A 16,567-nucleotide genomic window follows, 5' to 3' on the forward strand; every position below is an offset into this window, starting at 1 on the left:
GTAAGTCTAGAAATTTTAGTCATAAAATCAACCCAAAAACCTGGATCAACTTATCCACACGTGTGCCTTAACTCTTATCAAAAAAGGAACCATCTCCTTCTCTACATAGAGTGACAGAAGGCAAGAAGGTAGCTTTTCTGGCATGACCTAATACAAGCAATGGTCTTCTCTACTCTCTCCACCAAAGCCCCATTTTGAATGCCTGGGCAGGGAAATGGTAGCAACAGAGGTCAGGAGTGTTTTACCCTAAGGGACCATTGATGCTTTCCCCTCTCTGCATTGACTTATCCACGGATCATAACAAAATACGTCATTTTGGCCCCCAAATCTGCCCTCGACTTGTACACGAGGTCAACTTACACATGAGTTTATATGGTTCTTCTCATCACATCCTTCACTGGAGTTGAGAATCATGGTTGGGTAGATGTTGCCATCCAGAGTTGGGAGATTTGGGTATTTGGAGTTCCCAAACAACAGTTTCTCATCCTTGGGAAATATTTGTATCACCCCTGTTTTAGTATAAAGTGCAGAAGTTTTGGCTGGAGTTTAATGGAAGATCCAGTGCTTTTTAATGGAAGAACCAAGGTTCAGTAAAGTCTAGCCTGGAGGATCTCTGGATGGCAGAGGCAGTGCTGAGTTTGATGGATCGGTGATCTGACTTATTATCACAGAATTTTCCAGGAAAACATGCCTGGTGTTACAATGCAATATTGTTTACATATCCCTTCTTGTAAATCTTTTATTGGTGTACAATAAAGATTGATTAGTCAACATTTAGAGAAATAAGTAGCTACTTTGGTATTTCAGACAGTGAATGCTGACTTCATGAATGTGTCAGCTATATTAATTTGGAAAACAGTCTGGAAGGGGGGGGGAGCATATTTTCTTATTAATAGTGATATGTTGATTGCAAATTCACATTATTACAGTAGTTCCATTTAGGGATGGTCCATCATTCTAAGAGCTGAATAGTTTCTTCCCATAGTATTGTATGTTGCCTGAAGCTTTCTAGATGTAATGATAAAATGCAATCTCATCACCATATCGCTAAGAGTATATTTTATCATTACATCTACAGAGCTTCAGGCAATATACAGTAACACTACAGTGTAGATGTACCCAGAGATAAATTATACCACCAACAGTGGAACAAATTTACATTTCAAAGACATTATAATGAGTAGTAATGATGACATTACTCTTTCTGGTGTCACAAATAATGTTTTCTTGTTGCCTTCTCTAGTTAACTTTCAAAACAGAAATTTTGGAAGCAGTTCTTTTTTATTTTATATCACCTTATAAATTATAAACTTTAGGACCTGGAGGAACTGTCCAGGTTTATGTTGCTCAGGGAGGAGGGAGCAAGCTTGTTTTCTGCTTCCTTGGAGACTAGGACGCGGAACAATGGCTTCAAACTACAAGAGAGGAGATTCCATCTGAACATTAGGAAGAACTTCCTGACTGTGAGAGCCGTTCAGCAGTGGAACTCTCTGCCCCAGAGGGAGTGTGGTGGAGGCTCCTTCTTTGGAAGCTTTTAAGCAGAGCCTGGATGGCCATCTGTCAGGGGTGATTTGAATGCAATATTCCTGCTTCTTGGCAGGGGGTTGGACTGGATGGCCCATAAGGTCTCTTCCAACTCTTTGATTCTATGATTCTATGATTCTTACCAAATTAAAATGAAGTAATTACAAAATAACAAGGAAAGTATGGAAGTCCCAGAAAGAAATGAAAAAGAAACAGGAGCAATGCAATGAGTTCCCGTTTCAACATTATGTCAAATAACAGCAGTTGATTACAAAGCCCAAACAGTAGGAGAGATTGTATAAACAGCTGGGCAATGTATAAACTTCCCTCAAACATAGAAGAAATCATTTTGCTTCTGGGTAACATTATTGTTTCTCTTTTCTTTCAAATCATGTATTGCAAGACTGTTTTTACACTGAATTTTTCAAAAGCATGGCACAAACATTCAGAACAAGTTCTATCTTATATTGCTTAGTTTCCTCAAAGGTAGTCACTGTTTAAAGATTGGTTGCCTGTATTACCTTTGGAGCTTGTATCCTAAATAGAGACTAAGCCCAAATTGAGTTCTTAAAGATATATTTTACATTTTGTTTAATTCCCAAGGTTCAGCAATGTGATCAGAGCGCATAATCGACTAGAATCAAGATACAGCAATAGCTCTGGAGGATCTTATGATGACGACAAAAGTATGACCTGACATTTAATTACATTAAGTTTGTGGCTAATAGTGATTATTAATAGATATACTCATAATAAGTATGATGTAGACAAAGTTAGATAATTCAAAGTTCCTATGATTTCTGTATTAACATTGAGCAGGTGCTTAAAGTTCTCTTTTGGGGAGATCAGGTGGAATATAAATAAAGATTATTATTATTATTATTATTATTATTATTATTAAATTTAAGTCAGAAGTCATTCATTTTGGCTGGATTGTGCCAAATGGCTACAGCTTCTTTTGATAATTTGTTGTTTAGCGTTTGGGATTATTTGTTAGTAAAGATAACAAAAGGAATGCTGCTTCAGAAAGCAGGTTTTTTTTCCCCTGAAAATATTTCAAAATCATATTTTTGCACTGTTTCATCCCTGCTTCTAGTTTTGTTTTTAGTATTTGCAGCACTGATTTCTGTCTGTTGTTCTCTTTAACTTTTTGAAACTATATTTTACATTTTTATTTTTTCTGTAAACATTCAAGAGAACATTCGTTTTTGGGTGTTTTTAAGATGGAAGATATAATTAAATATATAATGTGTTACTGTGCAGATGATCCTATTTCTCCATATACAAGCTGGCTATTAAACATTGTGGAAATGAAACAGCCACAGCCTTTGCCAATGCCGTTTAATGGAGGGTGCTGGGCCCCACTTGTTGATTATCTCCCGGAAACTATTACGCCACGAGGACCACTGCATAGGTAAGCTGAATGTTAAAATGACTGTCTTCCAAAGTTAGTTGCATTATGGATGGAAAGTCTTTTTTAAAAGCCTCTGATATGCTTGTGAAAGTAATTGGATAATACCATTTCCACGTAGTGGTTAATTGGTTTGCTCACAAAATCTTGTGTTTCATGAGATTCTATTATAAATTTAACTATCTGACATAATGTAGCTGCTGATGGCCAGTATTTTACATCATTGGGTCATTACAAGTTTCCTATAGACTTCTGGATAAGGCAAGGCAAGTGAAGAACAACATTCAGGAAACAGGGGAATTCCAGACAGGAAACAATCATGGCCAGCTAACATTTCCCAACAAAGGATTCCCCCAGGCAGGAAGCAGCCAGGCTTTGAAGCTGCAAGGCTTTTCAGTGCTAATCAAGATGGCCAATTGCAACATTCACACTTGCCTCCAACAGACAACAGTTCTTTCTACCACCCTGGACAATCCACATATATATAAACACCACTTGCCTAGTTTCCAAGAGACCTCACAGCCTCTGAGGATGCCTACCATAGATGTGGGTGAAACGTGAGGAGAAAATGCTTCTGGAACATGGCCATACAGCCCGGAAAACACACAATAACTCAACAAGGCAAATGGTTGTTATTACATATACAAAAAAGGAGTATTACTAGTCAGCAAAGAATTGCATGAATATGTTCCTCTGATCAGATCCAGCAATACCAATTATATCACAAACTTTCATTATGTTAGAAATTATATTAACCTCTCTGAGGGATAATGTTAAGTTTTACCTTTCTTAACCCGAATGAAATAGACACTGGTTGAAGGAAATTAATTAAGAAACTTTCTCTCAAGATTGAGGCGAAGCTCTTGATGAGAAAAGTTGACTTTTGTCCTCTCCCCAACCTCCTCCGTCTAATGCATTATAATTCTTGCCACATTCTGTATGCATTTTCTATATCAGAACTATCTTCTTTATGTCATCTACCCTGACAAGCATAATTTCGTTTTGATTATAATGCTAAATGTAGACATCGTGACTTGTTACCATATTAATGACATTTTTAAAAGCAGAAAGCTTCTGACATTGTGTCATAAATGTATTTGCCTCCTCCATGCTCCAGCAAATGTGGGTTGGGATCATTATAGAGCAGAGGACTATAGCTCTGAAATTTTCTAGTTAGGCATTTAATGCTGATAGTCAGCTGAGTATGAACTTAATATAAATGAATGCTATGAATAGGGATAGAAAAGTCATTCAAGGGCCATTCAGTGCTACTTTTGCTTTTGTCCATTCTTTGAGATTTTTTTAAGTATACTAAAATGTGAAAATAATGCCCATTACAAAGAAAGGTTGTAAAGAACTACATTGAAGTGGATGGATTTTCCCTTCCCTGTAGAGAGCATAGGCACATTTTCCTGTAACTAGTGATGTGATATCATTTCCACTGCTGGTTTTTGCCAATCCTTGGCCATTGGTGTGAGGTTTAAGGTTTTGTGATGTTTTTTTGCATGGTTTTAGACTTTTGGGGGGAATAAATTACTCTAAACATAAATAAAATGTCTTTTAAAGGGCCAAAAATGCAGTTGAAGTATATGTGGTGTACACATAACTAATCCCAACCAAACATTTTAATAGCTGGATAAAAACAATCAAATTAAAAATTAGCTGTTCCACCATCACACACAGAGAACACTTGTTCCAGTTGGATAGATAACAGTTTCCTGTCGTAGTTAACTGTGAATCACACATTGTGGTATTCCTGCGCCACGCAGGCCAGCTTCGGAACCTTCTAGAAAACTCAAACAAATGTATCCCCCTCGTGGCTCCACCTCCCCCCTCCTCAAGTATATAAGGCCCGAGTGGAGCCCGACCTCTCATCCTCTTTTTTCCGCCGTTAGCAGATAACAGCTAAGACGAACCTCTAGTTTTGACTTTCAGGCTAACTGACTCGGACTGCTATTGGACTTTGTAAGTTTCTCTGATCCCCCTCGACTCGGACTGCTTCAGGACTTTCTCTTGCCGCATCCCTGGTCGTGCCTATTTTCGGCTGGCAAAATGGCCACCACCTCTTTCAAGAGGTGCTCTGCGTGCCCCAATGTGCTTCCAGACGCCGACGGGCACAGCCTCTGCCTGACCTGCCTGGGAGAGGGGCACCTCTCCCAGTCCTGTACTGCCTGTGCGGCCTTTACTCCGCAAACGCGGAAGAGCAGAGAACTCAGGCTGAAGGCGGCTCTTTATGAAAGGGCCTTGATGCCTGACATCCCAACTCCCCGTGCGTCGGGAGAGAATGCTGCCCCGTCACTTGGGCCCAGGCCGGACTCTGCAGCCCCTAAAAAGAAGGCCAAAAAGCAGGGAGAGAAGGCCAAACAAGATGGCCGCGCGTTGCCCGCCCAAGAGAAGGCCTCTGACAAAAGGGCGGGAAAGGCACCAACTGCTCCTCCAGCGGCATCGGAAAGGAGCCCTCTTCCTCAGGGAACCCGGCCCTCCCCCAGGCTGATTATACACTTACCGGCAGCGACCGAGCCCTCGGCCCCGATCCGGTCTCCTCCCATCCTGACGAGAGAGGCTTCGCACGCCGTGCGGTCCCCAGAGGCATCACTACCTCCCGCCGGCATCGACTTGCCGAGCTCGGCCGAGCTCCACCTCCTCGACGCCGAGGTGCCTCCTTCCCCTGAGGGCGTGGCTTCCGGCTGGGAGCCACTCGCCCCCCCCACGGGGAGGGCGGAGGAAGGAGCAGTGACGCCAGCGGAGCTCCTCCCAGCGCCGAGGGAAGAGCCCGCCTTTGCCATCCCTGCGGCCCCGGCACCCAGAAAACACAGGGAAAAGCAGGGAGGCAGCAGGAGGAAGAGGTCTCGGTCGCCCTCTCGCCGCAACAAGAAGCGCGGCGGGTCTCGACGCCGGCGACCATCGAAGGGTCGATCCCGGGCGGGCTCACCCTCCTCCTCTTCAAGCGACTCCTCCTCCTCCTCCTCCTCCTCCTCCTCCTCCTCCTCCTCTCAGGGATCGGTTCGCTCCGCCTCCACAGCCAGGAGCTCCAGGCGATCCCGGCGAGGCCAGAGACCGCAACCTGCAGTGCCCCAATGGGGGCCCTATGGCCCTGGCCCATATCCGTTTGCAGGTCCCTGGAACATGGGCCCTGCAGGACATTTTATGTATGCTCAACATGCAGCGCAGCCCTTTGCCCCCTTTGCCAGCATGAACATGATCCAAGGCATACAGCAGAGGGGATGTGGGACTGCAACCACGGTTTTTCCTCCTACACCATCTGCATCGACATCAGGGACTGCTCCCCCTGTAGGGAGACAGGGGCAATTGAACTCTACTCAAATTTGTGTTACTGAGCAAAACTCTGCCTGTATTGACCAGAGTGTATGCGCTGAACGTGTGTTAACTGATGATTTGTCTAATGTTGAGGTGGCTAACCCTACAACTACTGATACTCCTGTTCCACCTAGTACCCCTCAGGTGTCACAGGTCTTGACTCTACCCTCTGAGGATCAGCCCACCTTAGAACCTGAGGACTCGGATTCCTCAGTTGAACCTTCTGATCCCCATCAAACTAGGGAAAGCACTGATAACACACCTTTGCCACCAGACTACAATAAATTCGCTTCATTAATTGACAGAATGATCAAGGCCCTCGACATACCAGCGCCGAAGGCGCAGGAACATGTCGAGGACCCGATGTTTCCGTCGGAGGAGCAGGCCACTCCGACCTCGACGTCACTTCCAATGCTCCCTTACCTCTTAAAGCTGGCCAAGATTCTAGACGCTCCCCCGACTACGGTGCCGGCCACGCCAAAGAGGGTCGACTCCCTGTATAAGATCGACCTCTCGGCGGCCAAATGGGTGGCCAACCCACCAAGGCCGAATACGGTAGTGGCCGAAGTGGTGAAGGCTAAGAAGCCAAAGAGTACCCTTTCGGCCCCTCCCGATAAAGAGGGCAAGAAAGTAGATCTTCTGGGCAAGAAAGCCCACTTAGCAGCAGGATTGGTGACCAGGATGGCCCACTATGCCACTTACATGTCCGGTTACCAAACCTTCCTGTGGACAAAAATACGCCCCTATTTGGATAAACTCCCGCCCGAGGAACAACGTTTTCCTAAGGCTTTACAAGAGGAGGCCCTAATACTATCAAAAGTCCAAAAGGACTTTGCAAAGCATCTTGCGGAGTCGGCTGGCCACATGTTCGCTACGGCGACTTCTATCCGCAGGCATGCATGGCTTCGCACTGCCAATCTGTCTGAGGAGGGCAAAGCCCTAGCAGAGGACCTCCCTCTGCACGAGGGGGGCCTATTCAACCCGGAAACAGACGCAACCCTAAAAGAAAAGCAGGAGGTCCGACAGGCTGCAGGTAAGTTTGGCTTTACCTGGCAGCCGTATAACCAAAACCGCTCTAGATGGCAGGGTCCCTCTGGCCAATACCGCAAGAACTTTAATAATTCCTTCTCGGGATCGGGCAGGGGTAGGGGCCCCCCGTCCCCCAGGTTTCAGACAAACAAGCGAGGCTCCTACTCATCGAAGTCAAGATATCAGCCATACCAGGCCAGATCTAAGAACCAGGGCGCCTCTAGAAAGCGTCTTTGACGCCCTTGCTGAACCATGTTCCCAGGAACAGCAGGGGGCTCCCATCTCCCGGTTTACACCCCCTGAGCTAGTAGTTCCTCCTGAAACGAGTCCTCCCAATTATAATAACAGGTTGCAACCTTTTTATAAGAATTGGGCCAGCATCACCACGGACAGGTGGGTGCTTGCAATCATCCGGAACGGGTACGCCATTGAGTTTCACAGTACCCCTCAAGTGGGAAGAGTTAGGAGCACAAGCCCCTCAGAGGCTCTACTCTGTGAGGTCAATACCCTCTTGGGGAAGGGTGCCATTTCACCAGTTGCGGTTTCAAATTTCTCTTCATGTTTTTTCTCAAGATATTTTGTGGTTACGAAAAGGGGAGGCGGTTTCAGGGCCATTTTGGATTTAAGAGATCTTAATAAAGCAGTTGTACCAAAGAAATTTCGTATGGTGACGCTTTCGTCCATCATGCCTCTCATACCAGAGGGTGCGTGGTTCGCTACCATCGACCTACGAGATGCGTATTTCCACTTGTCAATCGCGCCTCACCACCGCAGATTCTTGACATTTATGGTGGGCGACAGGGCCTTCCAGTACAATGTCCTTCCCTTTGGACTTAGTTCTGCGCCAAGGGTGTTCACAAAGTGTATGGCGGTGGTGGTAGCACACTTACGAACCCAGGGAATAGTCATTTACCCGTACATTGACGACTGGGTTATTATTGGAAGGTCAGCCTCCCAACTTCAAAAACATGTTTATGTTACTTTGTGTCTCCTTCAGTTCTTGGGCCTGGTCGTCAACGTGGAGAAATCCTCCCTGAAGCCAACCCGCGGTATCCTGTTTATCGGCGCGTTTCTCGACTCAACAACGCGCAGAGCCTACCTCCCACCGGAGCGTTTTGTCAACCTACAGGAGCAGGTGAAAGCGGCTCTGAACTCTACCAGGGTGTCGGCCAAACAGGTTCAGACACTCCTGGGGTATATGGCTTCCACGACCACGGTAACTCCCTTCGTTCGTTTGCGTATGCGGCCCCTTCAGTCGTGGTTTGGGTCGGTGTTCAACCCACTCTGGGATTGCCCCCGGCTCAAGTTTATCCTGCCCGAGGAAGTCCGTACGTCCCTAGTTTGGTGGTTACAACCCCAGTTTGTATGTTCGGGCCTTCCTTTCCAACTCCCATACCCCACCAGAATAGTCACTACGGACTCGTCCCTGACGGGTTGGGGCGCCCACACACAGGGGCTAGTCGCACACGGGAAATGGTCCCCGGAAGAGAGCGCTCTTCACATAAATGTTCTAGAGCTGCTGGCCGTAGAAAGAGCGCTAAAATCGTTCGAAAGGCTCATTCTCGGTCAAAATATTCAGATACTGACGGACAACACGACGGTTGTATTCTACCTAAACAAGCAGGGGGGCACGCATTCCCTTCAGCTATTACGGCTGACATTGAGCATTTGGGAGTGGTGCATCCAAAGACAGGTGTATCTGCAGGCCACTCATCTCCCGGGACAGGAAAATTCTCTGGCAGACGCGCTCAGCAGAAACCCGCTGAGCCACCACGATTGGTCCCTTCACCCCCTAGAGACGTCCAGAATCTTCCGTCTGTGGGGGTACCCGCTGATAGATCTGTTTGCCAACAGCGACAACAAGAAATGCGAGATTTTTTGCTCGAGGCTCCCAAATCCCGGAGACCAGTCCTGCCTGGGGGATGCATTCCTCAGGGAGTGGGGAGGGGGTCTGGCGTATGCATTTCCCCCCTTTCCCCTTCTGTTAAGGGTAGTGGCAAAACTGCAGAGGGACAACGCGTGTTGCATCCTGATCACTCCATGGTGGCCTCGTCAACCGTGGTTTGCTCCTCTACTACAACTGTCGGGAGGGAACCACATGAGGCTCCAGAAGAGAGTCGATCTACTGACATCTCAAAAGGGCCAGGTGTTGTACCCGGACGTTCATTTACTGAAACTGACAGCCTGGTTAGTTCAACCCCAGGGACAGACAGGATGTTGAGCCTTCCTCAAAACGTAAGACAGATTATCGAGGCTGCACATAGGCCCTCCACTAGAAGATCATATATGTTTAAATGGGCACGTTTTAGGGATTTTTCAAGGATGAGAGGTCAGGAGCCTGAAATGGCCCCCATCTCCACAGTGTTAGATTTTTTGTCATCACTCTATGATACAGGGCTTTCCAATTCTTCCCTGAAATGCTATCTTGCTGCCATATCATGGTTTAGGAGGAAAGCGGGCCTACCATCATGTTTCGCAGACCCCTTAGTTAAATGGTTTTTGAGGGGTTTAGGAAATATTAGGCCATCTGTGGCTCCAATTGCCCCTTCTTGGGATTTGGAACTAGTTCTCTCGGCCCTGATGAAACCTCCGTTTGAACCCATGGCTACAGCAGAGCTAGGTCCTCTGACGTGGAAAGTGGCTTTCTTAATAGCTGTCACGTCAGCCAGGCGAGCCAGCGAGCTTTGTGCTCTCAGGGTAGATTCCCCTTATCTCAAATTTCATAAGGATAAGGTGGTTCTCCGGACTGATATAGCGTTTCTACCAAAGGTAGCCACTAGATTTCACATGTCTCAGGAGGTGATTCTGCCGGCATTTTTTCAGAATCCTGAGACTCCTATGGAAAAGGCTTTGCATTCTTTGGACGTGAGAAGGGCGTTAGCTTTTTACATGCAAAGGACTGCTGGCTTTAGACAATCCCCCAGGTTGTTTGTTAAGTATAGGAAGGATACTAGGGGCCTTCCTGTTTCTTCTCAACGCCTGTCAGCATGGATTGTCTCGGCTATCCGTACCTCTTACAGGTTAGCGGGCAAGGAGCTACCCTGTCAGGTGAAGGGCCACTCGACAAGGGCGGTAGCAGCGTCTACTGCGTTTATGAAGGGCATCCCTGTGGAGACGATCTGTAGGGCTGCCATATGGGCCTCTCCTTCCACCTTTGTCTCCCACTACAAGTTGGACTGTGTGGCAAGAGGAGAGACGAGATTTGGTAGAGCGGTGCTGTTTTCAGCGGTGGCATGATCCCACCAGCCGTTACATAGCTCGCTAGTCTACCACAATGTGTGATTCACAGTTAACTACGACAGGAAATGGAAGGTTGCTTACCTGTAACCGTGGTTTCCTGAGTAGTTACCTGTGAATTCACACATACCCTCCCTTCCTCCCCTCGAGTATCATGCCACCTCCTCTGTTGGCTTTTACGGCGAAAGAGGATGGAGGGCGGGCTCCACTCGGGCCTTATATACTTGAGGAGGGGGGAGGTGGAGCCACGAGGGGGATACATTTGTTTGAGTTTTCTAGAAGGTTCCGAAGCTGGCCTGCGTGGCGCAGGAATACCACAATGTGTGAATTCACAGGTAACTACTCAGGAAACCACGGTTACAGGTAAGCAACCTTCCAATATTACAAGTGTATCCAATGACAGGTCTTTCAAGTATGGCAGCAGGTTAGAGGAATAATGCTATTCTACCTTCCAAGAGTGATGCTATTATACTTCCAATGGATTAACATGCATCAAAAAAACTAATGGTGTCATTGATGGAGACATTTTTTCCATATACAGTGTTCCCTCACTTATCGTGGGGGTTCCGTTCCAGGACCACCCGCGATAAGTGAAAATCCACGAAGTAGGAACGCCATATTATTTTTTATATTTTTACATTATTTTATATATTTTATATATTATTTTCTTACCCATGCTTCCTTACCCATCTCCCGGCCCATCCCAAGGGCACCTGCCTGCCTCCCTGGCCTCCGCAGAGCCTCCAGAGGCTCACAGGCAGCAGTAGGCCATGGAGGCAGGCCTTCCCTGCCACACCTCAGGCTGCCGCACTTCTGGGGTCCCTGGCCTCCCTGGCCTCCACTGGATGTAAATATTTAATATTTATTTTTTTATTAATATTTTCAAAACCCCACAAAACAGTGAGTCCACTAAAAGCGAAGCACAAAGTAGTGAGGGAACACTGTACAGGCAGTCCCCAGGTTACAAACAAGATAGGTTTTATAGGTTTGTTCTTAAGTTGAATTTGCATGTAAGTCAGAAAAGGTATATTTTTAAGTGTAATGCCAGCCCCCCCCCCCCCCACCGCTCTCTCTCTATATATATATGTATGATAGCATAGGGAAAAGTTAATACCTCTGTGGTGTTTGCTGTATGCGCCTCACTTTCCCTGTCGTCATTGGATTTTTGAAAAATGTGGCTTGTTTTGGAAACAAGGATTGGTGATGAAGCTTCAGTGGAGACACCTTTTCCTCATGATAACTCTTCAGGAGTGAATTTCCATTCCGAGGGGTAGATTTCTCTCACTTCCTGTTGTCTCAACCCTGTTCTTAACCATGAGTCATTTGTAAGTCAGATGTTTGCAACTCGGTGATTGCTGTACATCTCTGTAAGGATGAGAAATCTTCACTCCAAGTCCCATTTAGAAAGCCTGAGTACCAGCTCTAGGTCAGAGGTCTGCAAACTAAGGCCCATGGACCAGATGCAGCCCTCCAAGGTCATTTACGTGGCCTCCACCCTAAACTTTAGACTTAGGGTCACCCAGAGTCTGAAATGACTTGAGGACAGGTCCACACTTCCCATTGAAATACTAGTAAGTTTATGTCAGTTAAAATTGTTCTTCATTTTAAATATTGTACTGTTCTTCCATCTTTTTTTGTACCACAAATAAGATAAGTGTGGTGTGCATGGGAATTTGTTCATGCTTTTTTCAAACTATAGTCTGCCATCCTCCCCCCAACAATCTGAGGAACCATGAACCAGCCCTCTGCTTAAAACAGTGGTTCTCAACCTGTGGGTCCCGAGGTGCTTTGGCCTACAACTCCCAGAAATCTCAGCCAGTTTACCAGCTGTTAGGATTTCTGGGACTTGAAGGCCAAAACATCTGGGACCCACAGGATGAGAACCATTGTCTTAAAAAGTTTGAGGACCCCTACCATGTTGGCTTTACTATATATGGGAACCACAGAGTGAAGAAATCCCTTGTGCCCAGGGAGTCAGCCACACCTGCATATTTTTTCCTTGCATGGAATAAGTTGATTCTGACAATTCTCACATTCCATCTATCACCCAAGATTGAGAGATTGCATACCCTGTAAATATTATCTTTACTCCTTTCTCTGGATGCTCCCTTAACTGAGAGGTGGATAAGTGTTATGCTTAGAGTACCATAGTGCCCACCTATGAATTTCATTTGCCAGTCATTCAAGGCATTTATCTTGTCATGCATGAGTAGTTTCCTCTTTAATAGTATCAATTTAAAAGTTATTTTGATGTCTAGAAACAGTGATGCCTGAGAATGAGTGATCTGAATTAAGCAAAATTGGGCTTTGAATTGTCAGGCATTCTATTTCAGGAGAAGTATGTGAAGCTTTAACCAAACCTTAACTAGTGTCTTTCAGAATCACCATACAAGGGTGTTTTGAATGGGTTACTGCATTACATTTCAAAAGGGATACTTCCTTAAACCTTTACCACAACACTTCATTATCAAAAGTAGCATCCTCCTAGTGTCCTTGTTTTCTGGAGCAGATTTTTTAGTGGTCCAGAAGTTGCAACAGAAAAGAGGAATTCAACCCATTGGTTGTGGTTTATTAACACTTAAATCAGTGGTTCTCAACCTATGGGTCCCCAAATGTTTTGGCCTTCAACTCCCAGAAACCCTAACAGCTGGTAAACTGACTGGGATTTCTGGGAGTTGTAGGCCAAAACACCTAGGGACCCACAGGTTGAGAAACAGTGGCTTAGATCATAGGCCAGTTGCAAATAAAATAAAAATATGATATAAAAGTGCTACATATAATAATTGGAATATAGATCTTGCATATTGAAAAATTCAATACAACACAGGCAATACAGTCCACTAGTAGATGTTCTTCTGCCAGTAGATGCACATTGTTTGATATAACCTGAGCCTTCTTGGATTATATCATTTTTTTAAAAAAAATCCGCCATAGTTTCCATGTTCAGTTACTTTAACGATTGTGTGATTAATTCTGATTTTTTCCTGTTCTCCTTAGGGATTGTTAATTCATCTTATTTTTTTCTGATAGGTGTAATATCGCTGTCATCTTCATGACTGAGATGGTAGTAGATCACAGTGTAAGGGAAGACTGGGCTCTCCACCTCCCACTATTATTGCATGCTCTCTTCTTAGGTAAGACATATTGAGCAAAAATTAAAACTGAAACTAAGTTGCTAGCCAGATGAAACTTTGTATTCTTTCTTGATAACTTATTTCACTGTTTCTTTTTCTATGCACTCCCTATGCTAAAACCCTCTGAACAATTGGATTTCGCCTCTTACTCTCGTAATTTTATGAATAGAATTTGTTATTAGCAGAGTTTTCCCTACCAAATTCATTCATTACATTAAAAAATGCATGGCTGGAGTGACTTGAGAAACTTCAAGTTGCTTCTGGTGTGGGAGAATTGGCCACCTGCAAGGACGTTGCCCACGAGATGCCCAGATGTTTTACCATCATGTGGGAAATTTCTCTCATGTTCCCGCTTGAGAAGCTGGAACTGACAGATAGGAGCTCATCCCGCTTCTTGGATTCGAATCGCTGACCTTTCAATCAGCAGTCCTGCTGGCACAAGGGTTTAACCTATTGCGCCACTGGGGACTCCTGCATTATGATGATTATGTTATTGTATTTTGTTTTAATTTATATTAGCCACTTTGAGTGCCGTACTGGGAGGAAGGTGGGATGTTATATAAGTATATTCCTCAGAAATCTTTTCAAACCAGGTCCTGTCCATTTAATTTCAACCCTTCATACATGGTCGACACAAGCCAAATATTTCAATTTTTTTTAATTCACAAAATGTTAACTTTTTGCCTCCTATCAATTTTTTAAAATGTGAAACGGAGCTTCTTGCTCTTACAGGTCTCCACAAGCAATGATTTCATGTAAAATTAGGACAAGCCAAAAAATTTCATACTTGAAGTAAAGGTTGAGACAGTTCCTGTTGTTGCTGCTAATTTGGCATCTCGCGTTTTTGGCTGTTTCTGGGCCTGATGCTGCCAGCAATGGGTAGTAGGGATGAGAATTGAGCTTCTAGGCTCACCAGATAAATTAGTCTGGATGACTTTGGGCAAACCATACTCGCATTCTCAGAGGCAGGCTCTGAACAAATTCTGCCAAGAAAAACCCTCTGAAAGGTGTGCCATAAACCCAGGATGGATTAAGGGTACACAACAACAAGAGGGTATGAAACAGGAAACTGTGCTAAGAGGGGCCCAAACTGTTTCATTGTGGTTGTAGTTGTGGATGTTAAGGGCATGAACTACCTAGAATTGTTTGCTGTTTCTGTTTATGATTCGTATTCAAGGATTGCTGTTAATTACCGCCCTTTAGGTCTTGACCATTACCGCCCGGAGGTCTTTGAGCACAGTAGAAAGCTGCTGCTTCATCTTTTGATCGCTCTATCATGTAATAGCAATTTTCAAGCCATTGCTTCAGTGCTGCTTCAGACCAGAGAGATGAATGAAACCAAGACTCTCACAGTGCAGTCTGCATGCATGCCTGACTATGTCTATACAGGTAAGGAGAAACAGGTGTTTGTTCAGGGTATATCCCAGTTTTGTTTTGCTCCACTTCGTCTTGTCCCTGGTTGCTCCTGTGGTGTTCTTTCTGTCCTTTAAATGTTCATGAAAACAACAAATACGTTCATGTAACTGTTCCAGACGGAGCACTAATGTAGTAATTTAAAATGCACCATAAAAAGATTGAATGCCACCAAGGCTTTCTTTCAGTGTTGCTCACCATTCTATGTCACCACTCTGCATTCTTTAATTAGCAGTATTTACTGTACAATTGGAGAACAGGGAGCAAAGTTGTATCCTGTGTGTATAGGCAAGATAGATACAGTTAAAACAACAGATACTAAACAAGTTAACATGCAATTCAGTAAACAACCACATTAAAACATTAATTTAAAAAGCAGAAGCAAAGGTAAAAGAAAATTTACTTACTTACTTACTTGCTCACTTAGGCGATCCCTCGTTGTCTGAGTATGATGGCCTTTCAAGTGTAGTGTCTTGGTGGTGGACACATAGGTGACTGTGGAGCCCTATTCTTAATCTGCATGTTCTTTCACAGTGAGGACATCAGTTTCCAGGTGGAAGGCAACCCCAGTCAGGGTTAGCTTGACATGCCTTCCTCCCTTTCGCCCTCCATTCGTGCCTCTTTGAATTCCATAGCACTGCTAGTCACAGCTGACCTCCAGTTAGAGTGCTCAAGGGCCAGGGCTTCCCAGTTCCGGTGTCTATGCCACAGTTTTAAAGGTTAGCTTTAAGTCCATCTTTAAATCTCTTTTCCTGTCCACCAACATTTTGTTTTCTGTTCTTGAGTTGGGAGTATAGTAACTGCATTGGGAGATAGTGATCGGGCATTCGGACAATGTGGCCAGTCCAGCAGAGTTGATGGTGTAGGAGCATCACTTCAGTGCTGGTAGTCTTTGCTTCTTCCAGCACTCTGACATTTGTCTGCCAGTCTTCGCAAAAGATTTGTAGGATTTTTTTGGAGGCAATACTGATGGAATCGTTCCAAGGAGTTGAGTGTGACATCTGTAGACAGTCCACATTTTGCAGGCACATAACAAATTTTGGAGGACAGTAGCTTTATAAACAGGCACTTTGATAACCCTATAGATATCCCGGTCCTCAAACACTCTCTGCTTCATTTGGAAAAATGTTTCACTTGCAGAGCTCATTCAATTTAATAATAATAATAATAGTAATAATAATAATAATAATAATAATAATAATAATAATCTTTATTTATACCCCGCCACCATCTCCCCAAGGGGACTTGGGGTGGCTTACATGAGGCCAAGCCCAACAACACATCAGTAAAAACAAAACAGCAAGCAAATAAAATAGTACAATTAATATAACTCACATATAAATAATAACACAGAGAATTTAAAACCTTATGGCCAGGCCAGATGTAATAAATTATTTTTTTTTAAATAAACACTGGGTGTGAACAGAGGTAGGATGTATCTAAGCAGGAGGGTTTTAAAAGATAATGTAGGGAGACGAATCCAACGGATAGTAAAGTGCAG

The 16,567-nt window shown here is 44.6% G+C and overlaps 1 protein-coding gene across 6 annotated transcripts in view; it reads left to right on the top strand.

Annotated features, from left to right (window-relative positions):
* The window catches only part of FRY (FRY microtubule binding protein), a 279,389-nt gene that overhangs the window by 204,171 nt on the left and 58,651 nt on the right, over positions 1-16,567 (top strand). For all 6 annotated transcript variants that reach the window (XM_060770859.2, XM_060770853.2, XM_060770854.2 and 3 more), the window contains 4 exons: positions 2,128-2,210; positions 2,788-2,938; positions 13,550-13,653; positions 14,857-15,042. In XM_060770859.2, coding sequence (XP_060626842.2) covers positions 2,128-2,210; positions 2,788-2,938; positions 13,550-13,653; positions 14,857-15,042 — 524 coding nt within the window. The remainder of the gene's footprint in view (positions 1-2,127; positions 2,211-2,787; positions 2,939-13,549; positions 13,654-14,856; positions 15,043-16,567) is intronic.

Source organism: Anolis sagrei, chromosome 3 (genome assembly GCF_037176765.1).
Source record: "Anolis sagrei isolate rAnoSag1 chromosome 3, rAnoSag1.mat, whole genome shotgun sequence".
Taxonomy (NCBI): Eukaryota; Metazoa; Chordata; class Lepidosauria; order Squamata; family Dactyloidae; genus Anolis; species Anolis sagrei.